The sequence below is a fragment of the Rhineura floridana genome, chromosome 18 (assembly GCF_030035675.1).
Source record: "Rhineura floridana isolate rRhiFlo1 chromosome 18, rRhiFlo1.hap2, whole genome shotgun sequence".
Lineage (NCBI taxonomy): Eukaryota > Metazoa > Chordata > Lepidosauria > Squamata > Rhineuridae > Rhineura > Rhineura floridana.
Genome location: NC_084497.1, coordinates 28,412,658 through 28,432,922, shown reverse-complemented (window position 1 = coordinate 28,432,922; position 20,265 = coordinate 28,412,658). Strand labels below are relative to the sequence as shown.

Genomic DNA, 20,265 nt, shown 5'->3' with positions numbered 1-20,265 from the left:
AATTTCGACTGAACATCAGGAAAAACTTCCAAACTGTTAGAGCCATACGACAATGGAACCAATGACCTGGAGAGGTAGTGGGCTCTCCGACACTGGAGGCCTTCAAGAGGCAGCTGGACAGCCATCTGTCAGGAATGCTTTGATTTGGATTCCTGCATTGAGCAGGGGGTTGAACTTGATGGCCTTATAGGCCCCTTCCAACTCTACTATTCTATGATCTAAAGCAGGGCTTACCAAACGTTGGTCTGAGGGTCCACAAGCTTCATTCAGGTGGCCCGTGGCATGTCCACAATAAATATTCACCCTGATTTTTAACTGTCATTTTATTGCTTCTTTTCCCCCCTTGCATTCCACGGAGTGTTAATTGTAATGCAATAAAACGCAATATAAGAAATAAAGAGAAGCAAAATAAATATAATTAAAATCATACAGCACATTACAGTTACTTCAACAGCCAGAAGAATCCGGAAGTGGCCCGCCAAGACCACCAGCAATTTTCACGTGGTCCATGGAGTGAAAATCTTGGGAGCCACTGATCTGAAGAGTAGCCCTACCATGCCTGTCTCTAGAGCTGCAGGGTGTGGAGGCTGCGACCCTTTTCATTAGATGCAGCTGAACTCCAGCTCCCATCACTGCTGACTATTGGGCATGCTGGCTGGGGCTGATGGGACTTGGGAGTCCCAGCAACTTCCAGAAGGCCACACAGGTGTCTCACTCCTAGATCTAGAGGATATCTATTCCAGCCCACAGGTGCCAACCAGGAACCTCTCTAAAACTAGCTCTAATAGGTTTAACTTAACAGGAAGCTAGATTTCAGTTGAACAGTAGGATAAACGTCTTGACAGTAAGAGGAATTTGGCAATGGGGCTGATTCCCTAGAAGGACAGGTGAGTTCTCTCTGGCTGGACAAGCCACCTGTTGGGAATGCCAGTCTTGATTTCCTGCGTCTAGCAGCAGGTTGGGCAAGATGGCATCCAAGACTCTTCTCAGTTCTTCCCGTCTCTCTCCCTTCCTCAGTGCCCACTTCCAAAAGTCCCCGGGCTTTTAGACAATCTGCCACATCCTTGCAAAGCGCAACAGCAGGAGAGCTTTGAGGATGTCAGAGACTGTCATCTCCAAAACCCGCCATTGAGTACTTGAAACTCCATTTTCATAAAGTGCTGCTTGTTCAGTTCCTCAACCGGTGGCAGGGTTTTTGGGGAAGCTGTCGGTTCAGCATGATGGAGTTGCATGTCGGTGGGTGGGGCGTAATCAAATGTGCTTTGTTAGAAATGAAAGCAAGCATCTAATTTATTTAGTTTCAAGCATATTTATCTACAAGCCTGGCCTGGGCCCTGAAAAAATTGGGTCAAAAACCCCTCCTGCGAAATTTGAAATGACGAAGGATGGAAGCGCAGCCCGGACACATTTTTCTTCTCTTTTTAAAACATCAGGCCCCTGTTGAAAGGGGGAAAGGTTGACACCATTAGAGGAAGCAGCTGCCTCTGCTCTGACCTGTGGGAGGTTGCGTTCGGGGGGCCTCAGGAAGAACAGCCTTCGCACCCCGCTGCAGACGCGCATTCCACGTCATGCACTGAGCCCAGATGCTTCCAAATGGCTTCTCAGGCGGGGGGGGGGAGAAACTCTTTTGGCAGTCACCGCCAACAAGGATCCCTTATGCCAGCCAGGCTTCTTTCTGTAACCTGAGATTGGCAAGACTTGGAAAATATCAGAATAGCTGGATAGGATCAGAGCAAAGAGCCCACCTTCCTGTAACTGACAAGATCCAGCCAGGTGGCTCTCAGACATTTGTAGGCAGACTGTGTTCGGCACATGAGAGCGCCTACAGCTGGATCACGCCAAAGGCCCATCTAGTCCAGCATCCTGTTGTCACAGTGGCCCAGTTGCAATTACAAGCATGGAGAGTGTTGCCGTTGTGCTCAGGTCCTACTTGAGTGATTCCCTTTGGAGCATCCGGCTTGCTGCTGTGTGTACAGGATGCTGGACTAGATGGGCGCCCGTTGGCCTGATCCAGCAACCAGGCTCTTCTTATTTTCTTATGTTTACATGGGTGCTACGGCCATGACTTGTGAGGCTAGCAGCGCCCGAGGGGTGGGCCACTGGCCTGATCCAGCAGGCTCTCCTTATGTTCTTCGTGCGGACCTGTGATTGGGAGGAGGGGGAAGGGAAATGAGGAGAGAGAATCTGCACATGCCATCACCTGCCGAAACATCCACCACTCTCCCATGACCACTACCATCTTCTCAGCTGCCTCTTCTCCAGGCAGGTGTTCATTCTGAAAACACAACACGCAGCCTCTGTCCGTGGGCCCTTCAAATCCAGGATCAAGTCCCGACAAAAGTTTTTCTTTTTTCTAACTCCCCCCCCCCGCCTTCCTGGCCTCCGTGTACCAATCCTTTCAACTCTCACGCCCACACAGGGCCCTGTTGTGCCTTGACATGTTTGCAGATCCCTGGCAGCGATGCAGGAAGCGTGAGCCATAGATAAACAAATTGCCAAGCGCATGGCGCAAGACAGAGCTTTGACACAGCCCTTTAGCCTGCATCCTCTGTGGCAAGGCTGGGCAACCTGTAACCCTCCAGATATTGATGGGACTCCCAACTCCCATAATCCCCCACTATTGGCCGTGCTGGCTGGGGCTGGTGTGGGGGTTGGAGTCCAGCAACATCTGGAGGGCCACAGGCTCCCCATCCCTGAACTAATCCATCACTTGCTTTTACTGCCCCTAGTACCTCCGTCGTCACTCTGCCCCCTTTGAATGCAGCGATGGGGGACCTGCGGCCCTCTAGATATTACTGGACTGCGACTCCCATCATCATCCCTGACCACTGGCAATGCTGGCTGCTGGGAGTTAGAATCCAACATTGTCTGGAAGGCCACAGGTCCCCAAACCCTGAACTAGACCATCACTTGCCTTTACTGCCCCTAGCTGCTTCCATTACAGCTCTGCCTTCTTTGACTGCAGGGACAGGGAATCCTGTACTAAAAGACTCCCATCATCCCTGACTTATGGCTGTGCTGATGGGAATGGGAGTCCAGCAACACCTGGAGATTTATCTCCCTTTCCTAGCATCCTGTCCTGACAGCGCTCAGCCAAATGTCTCTGAAAAGCTTTTAAGTGGGGCACGAGGGCACATTATTTGTCGCCAACACCCGTCATCTGGAGTAAATGGAGTAAACGGACGTTTCCATTACTGCGACTAATAAACATAAAGAGAGCCCTGCTGGGTCAGGACAAAGCTCCAGTTAGCCCAGTATCAGCAAAGGCCATTGGCTAGAGCACCTGCTTTGCACACAGAAGGTCCCAGGTTCAATCCCCAGCATCTCCAGGTAGACTGGGAATGCCACCTGTCTGGGGAGCTGCTGCCAGTCAGTGCAGACAGTACTGAGCTAGATGAACCCATGATCTGAATCAGTGTGAATCAGCTTCCTATATTTCTGTGTCAATCAGCCACTTTGTTCACAACCATGAGGACTAGGAACTTACTTTAGCTTCAGGGGAAGGGCCGTACTTCGGTGGTAGAGACCTGCTTTGCATGCAGAAGGTCCCAAGTTCAGTCCTGGGCACCTCCAGGTAGAACCGAGAATGCCCCCTGCCTGAAACCCTGGAGAGCTGCTGCCAGTCAGTGCAGACAATACTGAACTGGATAGACTTGGTACAAGGCAACTGCCTATGTAGCACCACCAGATGTCTGACTCTGGCCCATGCCCAGGTCGTAAAAGCAGACCAGTTCTCCCTCCCTCCACTGCAACTCCTCCTCAGAGGTAGACAGCCTCTGTCCAAAGAAGCTCTCCTCCCTGCCAAAAGAACCTGCCCTGACAATATATATATATATATTTCTCTCTCTTTACTGTTTTCCTTGGAGTTCTGATCCCTTGCCTTCCCAGCCACTTTGCAGGAATCTTGTTGGCCTGGTTCCAGGGCTGAGCTGGAACAGCAGGAAAGCCAGCTGGCTCTCCCTTGGAGGGGAGAGGGAGGGAAATAGGGTGAGGGCACTTCATATATCTTTCTCCCACACACACACACCCTCAAACCCACACACCCTCTCCCTCCTCATCTTGGCTAGCTCATTCTTGTCGGTTACAATATAATCAGCTCTACTCAAAAGGCTGGGGGGGGGGAAGAGGGGGGCCTTAGCTGGGAGCAGCCAAAGTCTGGAGTTGGTTGGTTGCTCAGGGAAAGAGACAGAACAGAGAGGAGAAGGGGTTGATTTACAAGGAGGAGAGTTGCTGTCTTCCCCTTTTTGAGCTTAGCCAGAAGAGACTGAGAGTTCAATTCTGAATTCTCCCCCACACACCACACACGCACCCACAAACACTCCCCCTTCCTCCCCTCTTCTCAGAGTTTAGGGTTCTTGCATCAGGGGAAGTCTGCATCTTTGAAGAGCCCCTGCCCGGACTTTGCAAAAGTTTGCTGATAATATTTTTCTCACACTTTTTTTTTTAAAAAGAGCAACAACTTTTTAAGAGTTCCTCCTCTTTGCTCCCTCTTCGCGGCACCCTCCCCTCACTTTCTGCTCTGATTTTTCTTGGGTCTTTTTGGAACTTTTGAATGGTTCCTCCCTCCCTCCCTACACATACACTCTTAACGGACTGGGGGTTAGAGAAAAACTCACTTTGAATGGACTAGAGGATTTTCTTTTTTAATTGGATTCCCTTTTGGTCCTGGTGCCTGTTTTGGAAATAACTCCCCCCCCTTCTCTCACACTCTCTACCTGAGAAGGAGAGAAAGTTTTGTTGGAATTCAGATTATAAGGAATTGTCTTCTCTCCCCTCACCTTAGCTTCTTGTTTCCTTTCAATTATTTGGGATGAACAGGAAATAAAAACCCTTGGAGGAAATTAAGGAAAGGTAGCAATCTGATTCCGGACTGTATAAAGGACGATTTCTGCTTTGCTGGATAATAAGCTGTTTTGGTTTTTGAGTGCTCTGGCTGACTTCTTTTCCCGCCCCTTCAAAGAAAAGAAAAGGAATATTATCCAAGAGACCTTTGATGGGACAACTCCCCCTCCAGTATATTTAATGGTAAGTGAGCATTCTTTGGTGCTTTCTCTGATTTAATTTTGTTTGACTCCTCATTGATATAGGAGATTTAGATGCCCGATGAAGCATCCTGTGTCACCCGAAAGCTTGCCAATTTCTATGTTGGCAGAAAGGAGCTCAGTGATGCAAGGTGTCTGACCTTAAAAGCTGTGTATAAAATCTCACATATAAACAAAGAAATGAGAATGAAATTAGCTGATCCCCCCCAAAAATGTGGGTTTTATTTGACATTAGCCCTACTCAGAGTAGACCCATTGAAATTAATGGACATGGTTAACTTAGGTTCCTTAATTTCAAGGGGTCTTCTCTGAGCAGAACTTAGGTGGAATACAGTCCTGTGTTTCTTAGGGTGATGTGAAGAGAGATTCCAAAACACACAATCAGAATGCACATTTTATTTTAATAATGCAACCTACAGGAACAGCTTTTGCACCTCTGAGCGGTGAGATTTTTCTTTACCAACATTATTCGCATGTTTCAAAAAGTGACATGAGGTCAGCAGTTCAAATTTCCCATCAGGATAGCACACTGCGATACAAAGGAAACCAAATGGTATCTTTTGTTAGACCAGTTCGGGATCTCTGCACACTTGAAGTGGAAACAAAAAGATTGGGGGTGTCCGGCTAATCCTCTCTCACTTGATGGTTGCTGCATGTATTTTGAAACATTCACAGGTTATGTTTTCAAGTGTCTTCATTGTCAACAGCCGCAGTCCAGCAGTCTACTTGTCTCTAGCAAGTGAGTTTAGGGCTGCAGGCGTAACCTCGCTTAAACCTGTTAATTTCAGTGAGCGTTGACACACTTTGTTCTGTGTCGGTTTGCGATGAATGTCCCTGTGGTTGCCACAGAGGGAAGCCATCTTCAGGGAGTCACAGAACTCTTTCTTGTTACTTCACTTACTCTCTGGGGTGACTAAATCATCCCTCTGGTTGCCAGGGACAGAAGCCATCTTCAGGGAGTCACAGAACTCTTCCCTTAAGCTCCAGGGAGTCACATAACTCATCCCTTTTACTTAGCCTACTCTCCTGGGGCAAATAAATCGCCCCTCTGCTTGCCACAGAGAGAAGCCATCTTTAAGGAGTCACAGATCTCTTTGCTTAAGCTTGTAACTTAACCTGCTCTCCTGGGGGGAGTAAATCTCTCTTCCAGACAACCAGATGGAGAGAGGAGCAGTTGTGAAGGGGAAAATAATTAAAATATTATTATTATTAGTCATATCAATGCTTCAACATTATTATTATTATTATTATTATTATTATTCCTATCAATGCTTCAGCATTTCAGATGAGGAAGGCGGGTGGCCTGCAGGCTAGTGCTTATTTACAAGGCTGCCTTCATGTGTCTGTTCCCCCCCTCTCACACACACACACATCCTGGCAACAGAGGTGCCAGCCATTAGACACCACTGCAAACTTTTCTCTTTCTCCTCTGCTCTCCAGGGGCTGCGTTAAATGAAAGCAAACCTGTCTCTTTCCCCCCCTCCATTTATCAAGACCAGATTTTTTATGCTTCCCTTCTCTCCCCCACCCCCGACCTACACTTCCCCCCTTTCCCTGCTGTGATTGATGGCTTGAAATAAGAGAAATCACTGCAAATAGAAATCAGTTACAGATGAACCCCGGGTGGAGGTTGCGGGAGGGGGGGGCATAGCTTTGGAGTCATTAAAATATTTCCATCCCCCTTCTACCTTTTCCTTCCTTCTGCCCCAAAAGAAGCAAATCCGTGAAGAATTGTGTTTTGGAAATGTCTTTTGTGTGTGCAAGCATTCTCTGATCAAATTCTCCCCCTCACCGTTTTCATTCCCCCCCCCTTAACAGTTATTACCAGGATAAAAACTGAGCCAAGAGATCTGAAATGCAGTTCTTAACCGGCTTGGGGGGGGGGAGAAGATTGAACAAAAAGGAAAAACAAAAAATTCCATTTTAAAAGAAAAATGAAAAGGTTGCATACGTTCAATCTGCATGTTTAGAAACATGTGCCTTTTGCCACTCTGGGGATGTTTTAAAACCAGTTGAAATGCCACTCTTTCCGTTTTAAAAAAACCCCAGTGACGTTTGACTTACACACATGTAGAAGAACATGTAACGGACACATATCTTAAGGCGTCACAAATTGCCCGGTAATAGCATGTGTTTCGTTAATGGCTTTAGCTGACTGTTAAAAGCAATTTTATGTTTGCTTTGAAGCCTCTTTTCTGTCTTCCACAGGGTGTGTGACCGCTCACATAAAATAAAGTTTCATATCCTCTGACGTTCAAGGCAAAATTTTCTGAAGTATGGCCGTTGGCCTTTGGGGCCAGAATTTGCTGGGGCAGATCCTAGTTTTCCTTGAAAAATCCCAGTTGTGCTTGTGAGGTTTATTTTTTTTTAAACTTTCTAAATTTGTCTTTAGTGGAATCAGCAACACCCAACCGGTGTGAATCAGAGTGAAGATTCTATTGAACAAAACTGTTCCTCAAAGGTTGGAATGCCTTTGTGAGAGTTATGGGAAATCCAAAATTCCCCTCCATTTTAATATTCCCCATAATTGGATCCTACAAGGGGGGTTGGTGAAAGCTTTGAAAAATGACAATGTTGTGCTGGTGGGGCATTACCCCCAGAACCTTTTGAAACATTTCCTCCCCATCCAATTATCCCTCATAGATGAACTATAATTGTGCCTCATTTTGATTTAGCTGGTGACAATTTATTGCTGAAAAGGACTCCCCAGCAAAACCTACAATTTTTAAACACACTTGTTAAACGCACCGGGCTTACGAGGGTCTTAATTCTGTAAGATTCTGCAAAAGGTACTAGGATGACTATTTTTTAAAAATGCTGAAATGTCTTAAGAGTTATCCCACCTCCTGGGTCTGATCTTACCCCTAGTGAATTACCCCCAGGAGACGGAAGCTGCCAACTTTCATCTTTGTAAGATAAAAGGGCTTGTACTGCAGTGTTCCTCTGAGTGAATACGAGAAATATCTCTCCCTTGCTGTAGAAATCTGGGCGGTGAAATGGAGATTCAGTGAGACCTCTCCCCCTCTTAACAACATAAAACATGTCAAAAAGGGATGTTATAGAGTTGGAAAAAGTTCAGAAAAGGGCAACCAGAATGATCAAGGGGATGGTGCGGCTCCCCTAGGAAGGAAGGTTGCAGCATTTGGGGCTTTTGAGTTTAGAGTAAAGGCAGGTCAGAGGTGACATGACAGGTGTTTAAAATGATGCATGGCGTGGAGGAAGCGAATAGAGAGATGTTTTTCTCCCTCTCTCATAGCGCTAGAACTCATGGACATCCAATCAAGCTGAATGTTTTGGAAGATTCAGGACAGAGCGAGAAAAGGCCGTTACACATCCACACGGTGAAAGGATGGAATCCGTTTCCACAAGCAGCAACGATGCCACCAACTTGGATGGTGAATGAAAAGAGGCTTCGACAAATTCACTCCAAGATAAGGCTATCAATGGCTACTAGCCACAATGGCTATGTTCTCCCTCCACTGTCGGAGGCAGGATGCTTCTGAAGACCACTTGCTGGAAACCGCAGGAAGGGACAGTTGCTGTTGCGCTCAGATCCTGCTTGAGGGCTTCCCTTTGGAGCAACTGGATGGCCACTGGGAGAACAGGAGGCTGGACTAGATGGGCCCCTTTTGGCCTCATCCAACAGGGATCTTCGTATGGTCTTTAACATAGGAAAATTCCTGCTGGATCAGGCCAAATATCCAGCTAGTGGCCAGATGGCCACCTCCCGATCCCATAGTGGTTCCACAGAAGCCTCTGGAAGGCCCACAAGCAGGGTATGCAAGCAAGCCCAGCATTTGGTATTCAGAGGCCTACTGCTTCTGAATGTGGAGGTTCCATTTAATGTTTATGGCTAATAGCCACTGACAGACATCTCCTTCCTCTGCGAATTTGTCTAACCCCACTTTAAAGCCAGCCTCGTCCTTAGTAGGCATCAGCCCATCTTGTGAGAACTAATTCTGCCTAATTAATCGTGCAGTTTATGCCATGTAGCGTGAACAAGGATTTTCTCTCGTGTGTCCCAAACCTACCCCCTGTCAATTTCACCTGAGGGTGGTGGCGGCTTTTGTATTACCAGGGCAGAAGCTTTCTCTCTGTGCCATCCACAACTGTAGAAATACTCTTTATCAAGGGCATGACTTTTTAAGCCATCATCCTACTAAACTAAAAAAGGCCGGCATCAAGTGCCACTCAGCTCTTTAGATGGTATAAACCCTTATAGGGGTACAAAGCTAGGACAAAATGCAGATTCCACCCCCCCACATCTCACTCTCCGTGGGTCAGTGCCAAGGATGATGCAGGGAGACATTTGTTGGGAGTCATACAATGCTGGCGAACCCCCCAACCACACCAATTTGGCCATTCTCACTTAGCGTCCGAGAAGATGACCATCACTTTGCATGCCCTGACTGTTCTAGCTTAATGTGGTGGTGTAGTGGTTATAATGTCAGACTGGGACCCGGGTTCAAATAACTACTCGGCCATAAAGCTCACTGGGTGGCCTTCGATCAGTCACTGCCTCACAGGGTTGTTGTGTGAGGATAAAATCGGGAGTCTGTACGCCACCTTGAGCTCCTTGCAGGAAACATGGGATAGAAATGTAATGAAGATGATGGTTATTATTATAATGGGTCCTGCTGAACATGCCTTGAGCAAGGAGCATGCAAAACTATCCGTGCATGTGTGTAGGACAGAATTTTGTCCCAGGCAGACAGATTGTCCGTATTGGTCCAGGGATATTAAGAATGGGATTTTGGAAAGTGATGTGTGGGAGCCAGAGACGTAGAATAAAAATAAAGAACTGTCCCAAGATTTAATGAGGTGCTACTTTTGAGAACATTTGGATCCTAAATGTATTGATTTGGAAGTGACACTTAGCGGTTCAGCAAAATTCTTGCCCAGGGTTTGTAGGTTTGGGGGAATTACGATGCTGTGGTGTTTGTTTAGTGTGACAGAATAGCTGAATTTAGGATTGCTTTATGCTTGTGTGTGTGTGTGTGTGTGTGTGTGCATGCAACTTTTCAGTGCCAGAACTGATGACAGGAGTTGCTGTTTACATAAATGATGCATGTAGATTCATTACACAGTGTTGATTGTGTCCGCCACAAATGCCTGACAATGCAAAGCTATATACAACTTTTTTTAATGAGCCAGTTTAAGGAGGTGATGGAAGGATGTGCAACGTTTAGAGTTTCACAGGACTCTTGTTTAAGCAGCAACAAAAGACTGAAACACCTCAAGCCTGTACAAGGAAGCATGATCGTGGATCATTTGCAAAGTTTGTGACGGCCGGACTGAACACATTTGCGTTTTATTAAGCCCAGAATTTGGAAGCAATAGAGAGGTCATTGGAATGCCACAGAGAGCCCTGATTTTCAACAAGTGTCTTGTGGTGGGGTGTCATTTGGTTAAAAGGGACCAATTTTAATTCTCAGCCTTTTCACTTTCTGCTTTGAAAGTGTTTTATAGTTCCCTTTATCTCTGAGCTAAACTGAACTGTCCCGTTAAGGGAAGTGTTGGACAACAGTCAATGGGCACTGTTGATCTCTAATAAAATATCAGTGGCCACGATCCAAAAGTTCCCTCTGTAATTTCTTTTGCAGTGACAATGTAGTCGAGTCCTTATGGAATTCTTGGCAAGGTCCATTGCTTTTGATTTATGACAACAATTTCAAACCTTCACCACGCTTGACATCATAGGCGAAACCTAGCAATTATGGATGGGGATCATGAATTAGGATGTCTGACAACTCTTCTTCAGTACTAGGAACAAGATAGACCATTCTTTTCCTCTCTCCCACAGCAAGACGATGGAGGGCGTAGGTTGCAAGGATAAGAACCAGCACCTACTTTTCCCACTGTGTTTGCAACTCCAATGTTTGTTTGGAGCCCAGCAGCATGAAGATCTGAGTTCAAATCCTGTCCTGGTCCTGACAGACAGTGTCACTCCCTCCTCTCAGCTCTAACAACAATCCACAGAGAGCGTTTTCATCAATGCAATGAAAACAAAAACAAGTGGCATGTCTGGTCAGGTCACCTAGTTTTTTTAAAAAAAGGAGAGGGGTATTTTTTGCAGGGGGGGCAAGTCCTAGGAAACATTAACAGGGCCCACTTTCTCGAGTTCTTTTCCCATAGGGATCCAGTTCAAGCTTGGCAAAGAGGTTTATTCATGACACTTGGGATGTTGAACAAAATAAAATACGTGCAGGCATGTTAAAAGAAGCAGCCTTTCCCAAATTTTGGGTCTCCAGATGTTGTTGGACTACATTTCTCACCATTCCTGACCATTGGCCATGCTGGCTAGGGCTGATGGGAGTTGTAGTCCAACAACCTCTGGGGACCCAAACACTGGGAAAGGGTGGCATAAAAAAAATGAAATGGACTGCCTTCAAGTCGATCCCGACTTATGGCGACCCCATGATTAGGGTTTTCACGGTAAGCGGTATTCAGAGGGGGTTCACCATTGCCTTCCTCTGAGGCTGAGAGGCAGTGACTGGCCCGAGGTCACCCAGGGAGCTTCAGGGCTGTGTGGGGATTCGAACCCTGGTCTCCCAGGTCCTAGTCCAACACTCCAGCTACTACATATAAAGTGTTTATTATTTATTTACTTATTTATTAGATTTAAATCCTACCCTTCCTTCGAAAAGGACCCCAGGGTGGCAACCCAAAGCGTTCTGTGCAAATGAGGGAAATGAAACAGTAGTTCCAGATCCTCCATCATTTACGTGGCTGGTCTGTCTTGAGTCGGTGCTTACTACAACGTCTGAAGCTGGCTCGCTAGCTCGACCAGTTGGGCTAGCTCTGCGAAGGCCAGCAGAACCATTTCGTTGGGCCCGCCTGGCAACGTTTGCATCAACAACAATCCTGAGCGTAGGAGCTGTCGCTTTTTGGACACTCCTTTCCTCTGCGAGCTTCAAGCCTGCTTGCTTCATTAGTCTCTGCGGGTCTCAGCTCGTTCAACGGAGGGGAGATTTTTATGACAAGATGCAGCAAAAGTTTTGGATGGCTACAATGGAGGCCTGCTGGTAGATTTTACATCTTGGCAGCTGCATGAGTGCAGTTGGGCAAGAGGTTGTGTTGAAACACGCCAGATTGGTACACCCAGTTTGATCTTGTTGTCTAGAGAGATGAGACCGGTTTTCTGCCTCAATCTGTCTGTGCCAAGGCTGCATATGAAATCCTTTTAGGACAGGCCCTTGCAGGGAATCCCAGTTTGGCATTTTGATGCAAAAGGTTGCAGGTTTTTTAAAAAAAGGAAAAGGAAAAGGGCATGAGTTTTTCTATGCGGAGGGGCAGGTTAAAAGATGTACAAGTCCTTCTTTAAAAACAAAACCAAACCCACACACCTTTGTAACTAAGAAAAGGCATACATTTATAAAAGCATGAACATACAGAATCAGGCAGAGCCAGACCATCCATATGCTGTGGTATTCAACTCAGACTAGACCCATTGAAATGAATGAACCTAAGTTCATCATCATTGATTAAGGACTGTGCCGAAATATTGATAACCCTTGACAAGTTCCACGTCCTCGTTGTCATCTTTAAAGTTACATAGACCTTCTGTTGTCATTACTTCAGTCTTCTTGATGTTCAGCTGTAGTCCTGCTTTTGTGCTTTCCTCTTTAACTTTCATCAGCATTCGTTTCAAATCATCTCTGGATTCTCCTTTCACATCTGTGCACATCAGACTCTGGGCTTCCTTTCGGCTTTGACCCAGTGGCGTCATTAGTCACAGCTCTACTTGTACTTGTCCATTGTTCTTCCCCAATAGCTTGCTGAGTCCCATCTGACCTGAGGTGCCATCTTCCAGCACTATCTCATGTTGCATTTTGGATACTCTGTTTATAGGGGTTTCGTGGTAAGAGGTATTCAGAGGTGGTTTACCATTGCCTTCCTCTGAGTCTGGATGCATCTTAGTCTGGTGTCTCAGCTTTGACCATTCTGCTTATGGGTGCCCCAAGTATAAAGTAGTTTAACTCAGTATAACTGCCTCAATACCAGGTGGTTTCTTAAGTTCTTGTGTTCTCTCCATGCCGTGAATAAAGCTTCATGGACCTATGTCTGCAGATTATGCTGCTGCTAACGGTACAAGAGGAGTCCAGGATGATTTTTCTCCAGTCAGTTGGCAACCTTAGGGTGACAAGAACAGCTTTCTTCCCACAAGAACCTCAGATCCTCTTGCCCTCGAGTGCCACCTGCTGGCCACACTCTGAAATCTGTTATTTTATTAGGAAAGCAAGATGCTGCTTTATGGCGAGTCGCACTATTGGTCCATCTTTTGAAACTTTTTTTTTTAAAAAAAAGTTTTTAAAGTATTTTAAAGTCTGTTTTTATGATGTTTTAAAGCGTTTTAGAGCTTTCATTTGCCGCCCTAGGCTCCTGCTGGGAGGAAGGGCGGGATAGAAATCAAATCATAAATAAATGAATACATTTATTTCAGTATTGCCTACGCTGACTGGCAGCAGCACTCCAAGGTTCCCGGTGGGGGACGTTCCCAGTCGTTCCTGGAGATGCCACTAGAGATTGAATCTGGATTCACTTGCATGCAGAGCAGAAAGCTATATATGCATGGCAAAGGAGGGGGGGTCTTCCTTCCACTAAGAGCCTGCTTCCTTTCTGTCCTGGGCACAGGCGAGGGAGGGAGCACTCCACCCCTCCTCCATCCCAATTCACTCACCTGCATGGAATGAAATGCACTTGCCTGCAAGCGATTCCCAGTCGCCTGTGATGACTGCCAGGCGAGTGCTTAATTACAAGGCTGGTTTAAGTGGTGAATTGAGAGGCAGGAAAGGGTTCTCCAAAGGAAGCATATCTTGGAGGGGAGTTTCCTGTTCCGATGTTCTGACCCTTCTTCTCCTTCTTGAACCCCCAGTTCTAGGATTTCATTGGGACAGGCCACGATGCTGAAGGTCCTGGTGGCAGCCCTCTTTCCGGCCCTAATCCTGGCTGCTCCGCCTCCCATTAACAAGCTGGCCCTCTTCCCGGACAAGAGCGCCTGGTGTGAGGCAAAGAACATCACTCAGATCGTTGGCCACAATGGGTGTGAGTCCAAGTCCATCCAGAACAGGTACTCATTCAGGAATCCCTAGCTCGTGCGTACAAACCTCTGGATCTCCTTTAACAGCCTTCCTTGACCCAGGTGCCCTCCAGCTGTTTTGGACTATGACTCCCATACGCCCCAGCCAGCACAACTTTGAAAGTTAATTTCTAGATTCCCCACCCCCGTTAGCCTATCACAAGTAAATGCTTAAATACTGAGAACCCAAGAAAATAATGCCCTTTTACAATAGGGATGTGGAACCTGCAACCCTAAGCTCTTACTGGGGTCAAACTCCAATCGGCCTCAGCCAGCATGGCCAATGGTGAGGGATGATGGGAACTGTAGTCCAGCAGCATCTGGAGAGCCACAGATGTTGTGTTAAAAAGTAGGCAGCGTTGTGATGGAGGTAGATAGGGGAGTAACGGCAAGTGAGGGTAGGAATTCTGCTGGAGGTAGGTAGGGGAAGTGAAGGCAAGTGATGGTCTAGTTCAGGGATGGGGAAACTGTAGCCCTCCAGATCGTTTTAGGATTCCAATTCCCATCACCCCACCCAGCATTGCTAAATATCAGGGATGAGTTGTGGTCAAACAACATTTAGAGGGCCACAGGTTCCCCACCCTGGCATTAAAAGATGGCAGAGTTGGAATGGAGGGGCAATAAAGGCAAGTGACAGTCTAAATTGACTAGGTAGGTTTGGCTCGCCTGCCCCCTGCCCTGCCTCTGGGTTCCCCCCTTGCCTCACCTGTCTTCTGTAACCCTCCTAACAGAATCAGTCTTCATTTTTTTTTGTCCACAGAGCATGCTTGGGGCAATGTTTCAGCTACAGCGTCCCCAACACCTTCCCACAATCCACCGAGTCCTTGGTGCACTGCGATTCCTGCATGCCAGCCCTCTCCATGTGGGAAGTTGTAAGTGGCTCTGCTTGTCTAAGCGGGTTCTATACCATGGGGAAGAAAGGGAGAGAAAATGGGGAACGTGCCCCCATGTGGGTGTGGGTGTAATAGCCCAGGAAGGGCTGTTCGCTCAACACCTGTAATCCCCACCCCAAGAGTGGGGGGGTAGAGTGGGGGTAAAGTGAGGATAGAATGGGAATCACAAGTGGGGAGATTTGCTGCTTGGGAGGGTTCCCATTGGAGCATCTGGTGGGCCACTGTGAGAACAAGATGCTGGACTAGGTGGGCCCCCATTGGTGTGATCCAGCTGCAGGGACCTTCTTAGGTATACACAGCAGCACATGGCTAAAAGATAGACCCCGACCCCACGAGATGGAGTGATGCCCAGCCACGTGGATGCCTATAAAAGGGGAGTAAACAAAGCCATGGAGGGTAAGGCCATCCACTAGCCACAATGCCAATGTTCTTCCTCCACTGAATACCAGTTGTTGGGATATGCAAGTAAGGAGACCACTGTTGCCCTCTGGTCCCGCTACTGGGCTTCCCATGGGGGCATCTAGTGGGCCACTGTGAGATCAGGATGCCGGACTCGAGGGCCCATTGGCCTCGTCCAGCGGCAGGGCTCCTCTCACGGTCTTAGCAGAGGGCTACACGGTGTGTCAAAGAGGCTTCCTATGTTCTCTGCTCTCCTCGGCTCCTCCCAGGTGACGCTGGACTGCCCCAGCAACGACGACATTCCCAGAGTGGACAAACTCGTGGAGAAGATCCTCCACTGCAGTTGCCAAGCCTGCGGGAAGGAGCAGAGCCAAGAGGGGGCGCTCTTCAACGTCTACGTGAACGCCAACGACAACCTGCCGGCCGAGCGGCCCAACCCTCACCCATATGGACACCATGTAGGAGAAGAGGTCTCCAGCCGCCACCACCACCACCAGGAAGAGGAAGCCAAGGACTGACCTCTGGGGACTGTCCTTTCAGCCGAGGCCGTGCCAAGTCTTTTTCTCTCTCTCCGACACCCATTGTGCTTTGCTCTTAGCAACATTGTTGTGGGGAGGGGGCCAAGCTGAAGCCGAAACTTGACCGAGGTGGGGGGGGCGCCAATGCGACGCCATAGCAGAATGGCAACCACGGAGAGAAGGACGGCCTGGGAGGGGGCTAGTGAACTGATGAAATTGCACACAGTGATAATATATTGGGGAGTGGGAAACTATGGGGACTGGCGATGTGGGACCTTTCCTCGTCAGGGTCCAGCTGGCACTTAAACAGAGAATGAAGACGGGTTCTCGGTTGCTGTTGGAACACAACTTCTCCACGAGGACTACTGTAGCCCCAATTCTACCGTTGGGAACCAAGGGCTCTGCTGCGGGGAGCCAAACTGGGCCAAACTCATTTGACAAAAGAGGTCCCCATCCATGTTTGAGGCCTACTCTGTCCCCCGTTTGCGTGTTCTAGGAGTTTTGCGTTGCTAAATTGCTTCTCAAAAAGAGGTGTTTTTTTAAAAACAAAACAAAAACCCAACCCGTCAGTTGTGGAGCGATGAAGCACGGAATTCTCCAATGCTTAGCCAATCTACCTTGCCAGAGTTAAACTGGTTCAACACTCAATCTCTTTCCCCAGGGAATTGTAATTCTCTCAGGGAGAGCGAGAGGTTTCTGATGGAGAATTCCCTGGCGAGAGGCTTCAAACCAGTTTATGTCTTTCGGATGGGCCTGCTCCTAAAACCTTCCTTCTGTTTCCCACTTCAATAGCACAGATGTTGAAAGCTGCCTTTGGTCCAAAAGTGTGCTTCGATTGCCCAAAACGTTCTCCAAGGCCTTCTCTCTTGCATGAATTGCCCCTGCACATGAGACCAGCATCTGAGAGGTTCTTCTAGAGAAGGGTTGGAGAGCCTTTATTTGTTTATTTTTTTCAGCCCAAGGGCCACATTCTCTTGTGAGCAACATTTCAGGGGCCACATGCGCTGGTAGTGGGCGGGGCTAGTCTAGAAGCAACAGTTGAGCAAAATGATGGAGGTGACTCTCCCCTTTGGACGGTAGGCAAAATTCTAGCCAGAGATTTTCTACACCCCTCTACACGTCCCTCCAGGGATAGCCAACATGGTGCCCCACCAGATATTGTTGGGACTACAACTCCCATCGTCCCTGACCATTGACATCTGGGGACCACCATGTTGGCTTCTTCTGCAATGTGGTTAATCCAGTCTAAGACTGTCACATAAGACATGCTTGTTTCTCTTTGAACTTCTCAGAAGTGAGTGAAGTGGGTCACTTGTGGCTGGGGCCTTTGGCTACCCTGTTAAGCAGGTGGGAAAGCCTTCAGGGAGGATGACAGGAGGTTGCCCTTCCACTGAGCCAAACCAATAGCCTATCAAGCTCAGTGGCTGTCTAGGATTTTAGATCAGGGTCTCTCCCAGCTCTACCTCGATATGCCAGGGATTGACCTGGGACCTTCTGCCTGCAAAGCAAAGGCTCTCCCACTGAGCTATGGTCCTTCCTCAGAAGAGCAACCCAACCCCCAATGAGATTATCCATTCACCACCACTACCTGTCATTGACCAAATGGCCTTCTTGGTGTTCACTGATGGGATGGCCTGTCAGGATGGGTTGTGCTTCGTTCTCTTTCATACTGTAGGAGAAGTGTGGGCTACAGGTCCCAGGATGCTTTGGATAGCCTTTGCAGCTTTGATCAGGCCAGAATGCAGCTAGGGCGACAGGCTCTTGAGTTCACAAACAGCTATGAGGAAGACCTGAATGCCGTAACTCTTGAGGGTTGGACCATGTGCTTCTTCCAGGGTAGCCAACGTAGTACATTCCAAATCTTAATTCTTGGCCACGCCGGCTGATGGGAATTGGAGTCCAGCACCACTTGGAGGGCCACAGATTCCCCATCCCTGAACTAGACCATAATTTGCCTTTACTGCCCCGAGCTACCTCCATCACAACTCTCCTTTTAATACAAGACTAGGGAAGCAGTGGCCCTCTAGACGTAGTTGGACTCCAACCATCCCTGACCGTGGGCATGCTGGCTGGGGCTGATGGGAGCTGGAGTCCAACAATATCGGGAGACCACTACGTTGGCTAACACCACTTCAATGAATGGGAGAGGGAAGGGAGCAAATGTAGTGGATTGACTTGGGCGAGGGAAAAGAGGCGAAGGGTTGGCTCCAGACCAAGTGACCTGAACTTTGGAATCAGTGGGGCAAGCGAGTAATGACTGAAGTCCCACTGATTTACTAACATAGAAGGCTGCCTTATACTCAGACCATTGGTCCACCTAGTTTAATATTGTCTAGACTGACTGGCAGCAGCCCTCCCGGTTAGCAGACAGGAGACATTCCCTGCCCTACCCAGAGAGGCTGCCACTGGGGATTGAACCTGGAACCTTCTGCGTGCAAAGCAGATGCCGTGTCGCTGAGCTATCTCCCTTTCAGTGGAAGCCAACTTAGTCTGCATCTAGCCCAATAATGGGAGTGAAATCAACATGAAGGGGGCTGATATCTTATCCATTCTTTCCTTAAATTGTGAAAAGCCTTAATTGCTGAGTGTTTACAGGGGGACCTGGACTCTTGCAGGGGCACAAACCCTTTCTCTGTGTTCTGATGACTACAGTAGCTTCCAAAGCTTGTAATATATAAACACACACATACGCGTCTGTATATGTTCATCTTTGTAAGTCCCCCTTAATTAAATAAATTAGATCAGACAACCACCCTTCATATCATTTTGTGGTTTTGTCTTGTTTTTTTGTCAACTGACTCGCGATAATATGGGAATTCGATGTCTGTTTTTCAAACTGGTAGTCAACCAAGGACTGCATCCAATGGTAGTCCTAGTCAGAGGAGAAGTCAATGGACATGGCTAACTTAGGTTCATTAATATCAATGGGTGCTGGAGAGGGATGGGGGCACATCAGCATTTGCTGAAATATGCCGAAAACTATCCTCAAATTTCTCAGAAATTTGTCTTCTTCTGTGGAAGAGGCTTCCATTTTCCTGCCGCACTCTCAGGGGAACTTGAGAATTTCTTTAGGATTTTAGTTGGGGGTGGGGTTTTGAACTTGCTGTATCACTGAGAGGTGGCTGAGGATGGTGTGTGTTTTTCTTCCCAGTCAACATGTCTCCAGCCCACTGCAGCCTCCCCGGATGCCCATGCTTCCTGACCTGAAAAAGCCCCATGGGAGGCGTTATGCCATGATGTCTCCCACTGGGCTTTGCTTGACATTCAGGCACCCGGAAAGGCTTCCTCGGTTGCCTTCGCTTCCTCCAATAAGTATTTGCAGTTTCCTGTTTTGGAGGTGAGAGAGCACCTCTGTGGTAGAGGGTTTGAGCTAGAAGTGCCAAGGATTGAACCAGGGCCTTGCCGTGGGCAACATATTGTGCTCGACCACTGAGATTCCCCTAAAAATAAGCATCCAGTCCTCATGGTTCTGAAAGAAAAGCTGATTTAAAAAAAATTAGGAAGGCGTCTTATACCAAGTCAGAATATTGGTACATGTAGCTTAATGTGGTCCACACTTGCCATTGCGGATGCAAAACAGGCGCTCTTCCACTGAGTTCGGGCGCTGCCACCCCTCACAGGGGCATGATGTGCATTTCTAGACACACACCAGATCCAAATGAGCGTTAATGAGCAAGCGTTGGATTCAGTAAAGAAATAGAGTTTTTTTTGGGGGGGGGAGTAAACACCAGTTTTTTTCTTTATGGAGTCCCCAGGTGGCGCTCTGGATTCAGCAAGGCCGCCTGGGAGGGAAAGCGAGTGTTTTGGAGACAGGAACGTTGGTGGAAACAATCCCTTTGGTTGAAGGTCAGGCTGGCGTTTCTTGTTAAACACCTTGACAAACAGCGCAGGTGACACGGAATTAGATGGAGCAATTGTCCTGATTATAAGGTGGGAGGCAGTTTCCCACATGCCCGTGCCTTAACGGAAGAATTCTAATGCACCAGCAGAACATCTGCTTTGCATGTAGAAGGCCCCAAGTTCAGTCCCTGCCATCTCCGCTTAAAAGGAATGCAAGTGATCTTAGAGAGCTGCCGTCAGGCACTGCAGATGAGCGATAGGAAACCTCTGGTCCCCTAGATGTTGTTGGACTCCAACTGACATCAGCCCTAGTCAGCATGCCCAATGGTTAGGAATGAATGAAGTTGGAGTCCAGCAACATGTGGAGGGCCACAGCTACCTGACAGGGAGAAGCATGGGGTGGTACAGTCCTGAGGTGATGGAGGGGACTCTACCACTTCAGACTGCAAGTCTGGGAATCACATTTTGGCATGTCAAAAAACCCCCCCAAAATT

General features: G+C 47.8%; 1 protein-coding gene across 1 annotated transcript; it reads left to right on the top strand.

Annotated features, from left to right (window-relative positions):
- Positions 1-4,035: 4,035 nt before the first annotated feature.
- NBL1 (NBL1, DAN family BMP antagonist) lies at positions 4,036-18,695 on the top strand. Its single transcript, XM_061601337.1, has 4 exons — positions 4,036-5,025; positions 13,918-14,112; positions 14,882-14,993; positions 15,683-18,695. Exons 2-4 carry the CDS (start codon positions 13,946-13,948, stop codon positions 15,929-15,931), a joined length of 528 nt encoding a protein of 175 aa, XP_061457321.1. The 5' UTR covers positions 4,036-5,025; positions 13,918-13,945; the 3' UTR covers positions 15,932-18,695.
- The last annotated feature ends 1,570 nt before the right edge of the window (positions 18,696-20,265 follow it).

Excerpts from the sequence above, each read along its gene's own strand:
- NBL1 (XM_061601337.1), top strand. The coding sequence starts at position 13,946 with ATGCTGAAGGTCCTGGTGGCAGCCCTCTTTCCGGCCCTAATCCTGGCT. Across the intron at positions 14,113-14,881 it reads TCCAAGTCCATCCAGAACAG|AGCATGCTTGGGGCAATGTT; the intron begins GTACTCATTCAG and ends TTTTGTCCACAG. Across the intron at positions 14,994-15,682 it reads CCCTCTCCATGTGGGAAGTT|GTGACGCTGGACTGCCCCAG; the intron begins GTAAGTGGCTCT and ends GGCTCCTCCCAG.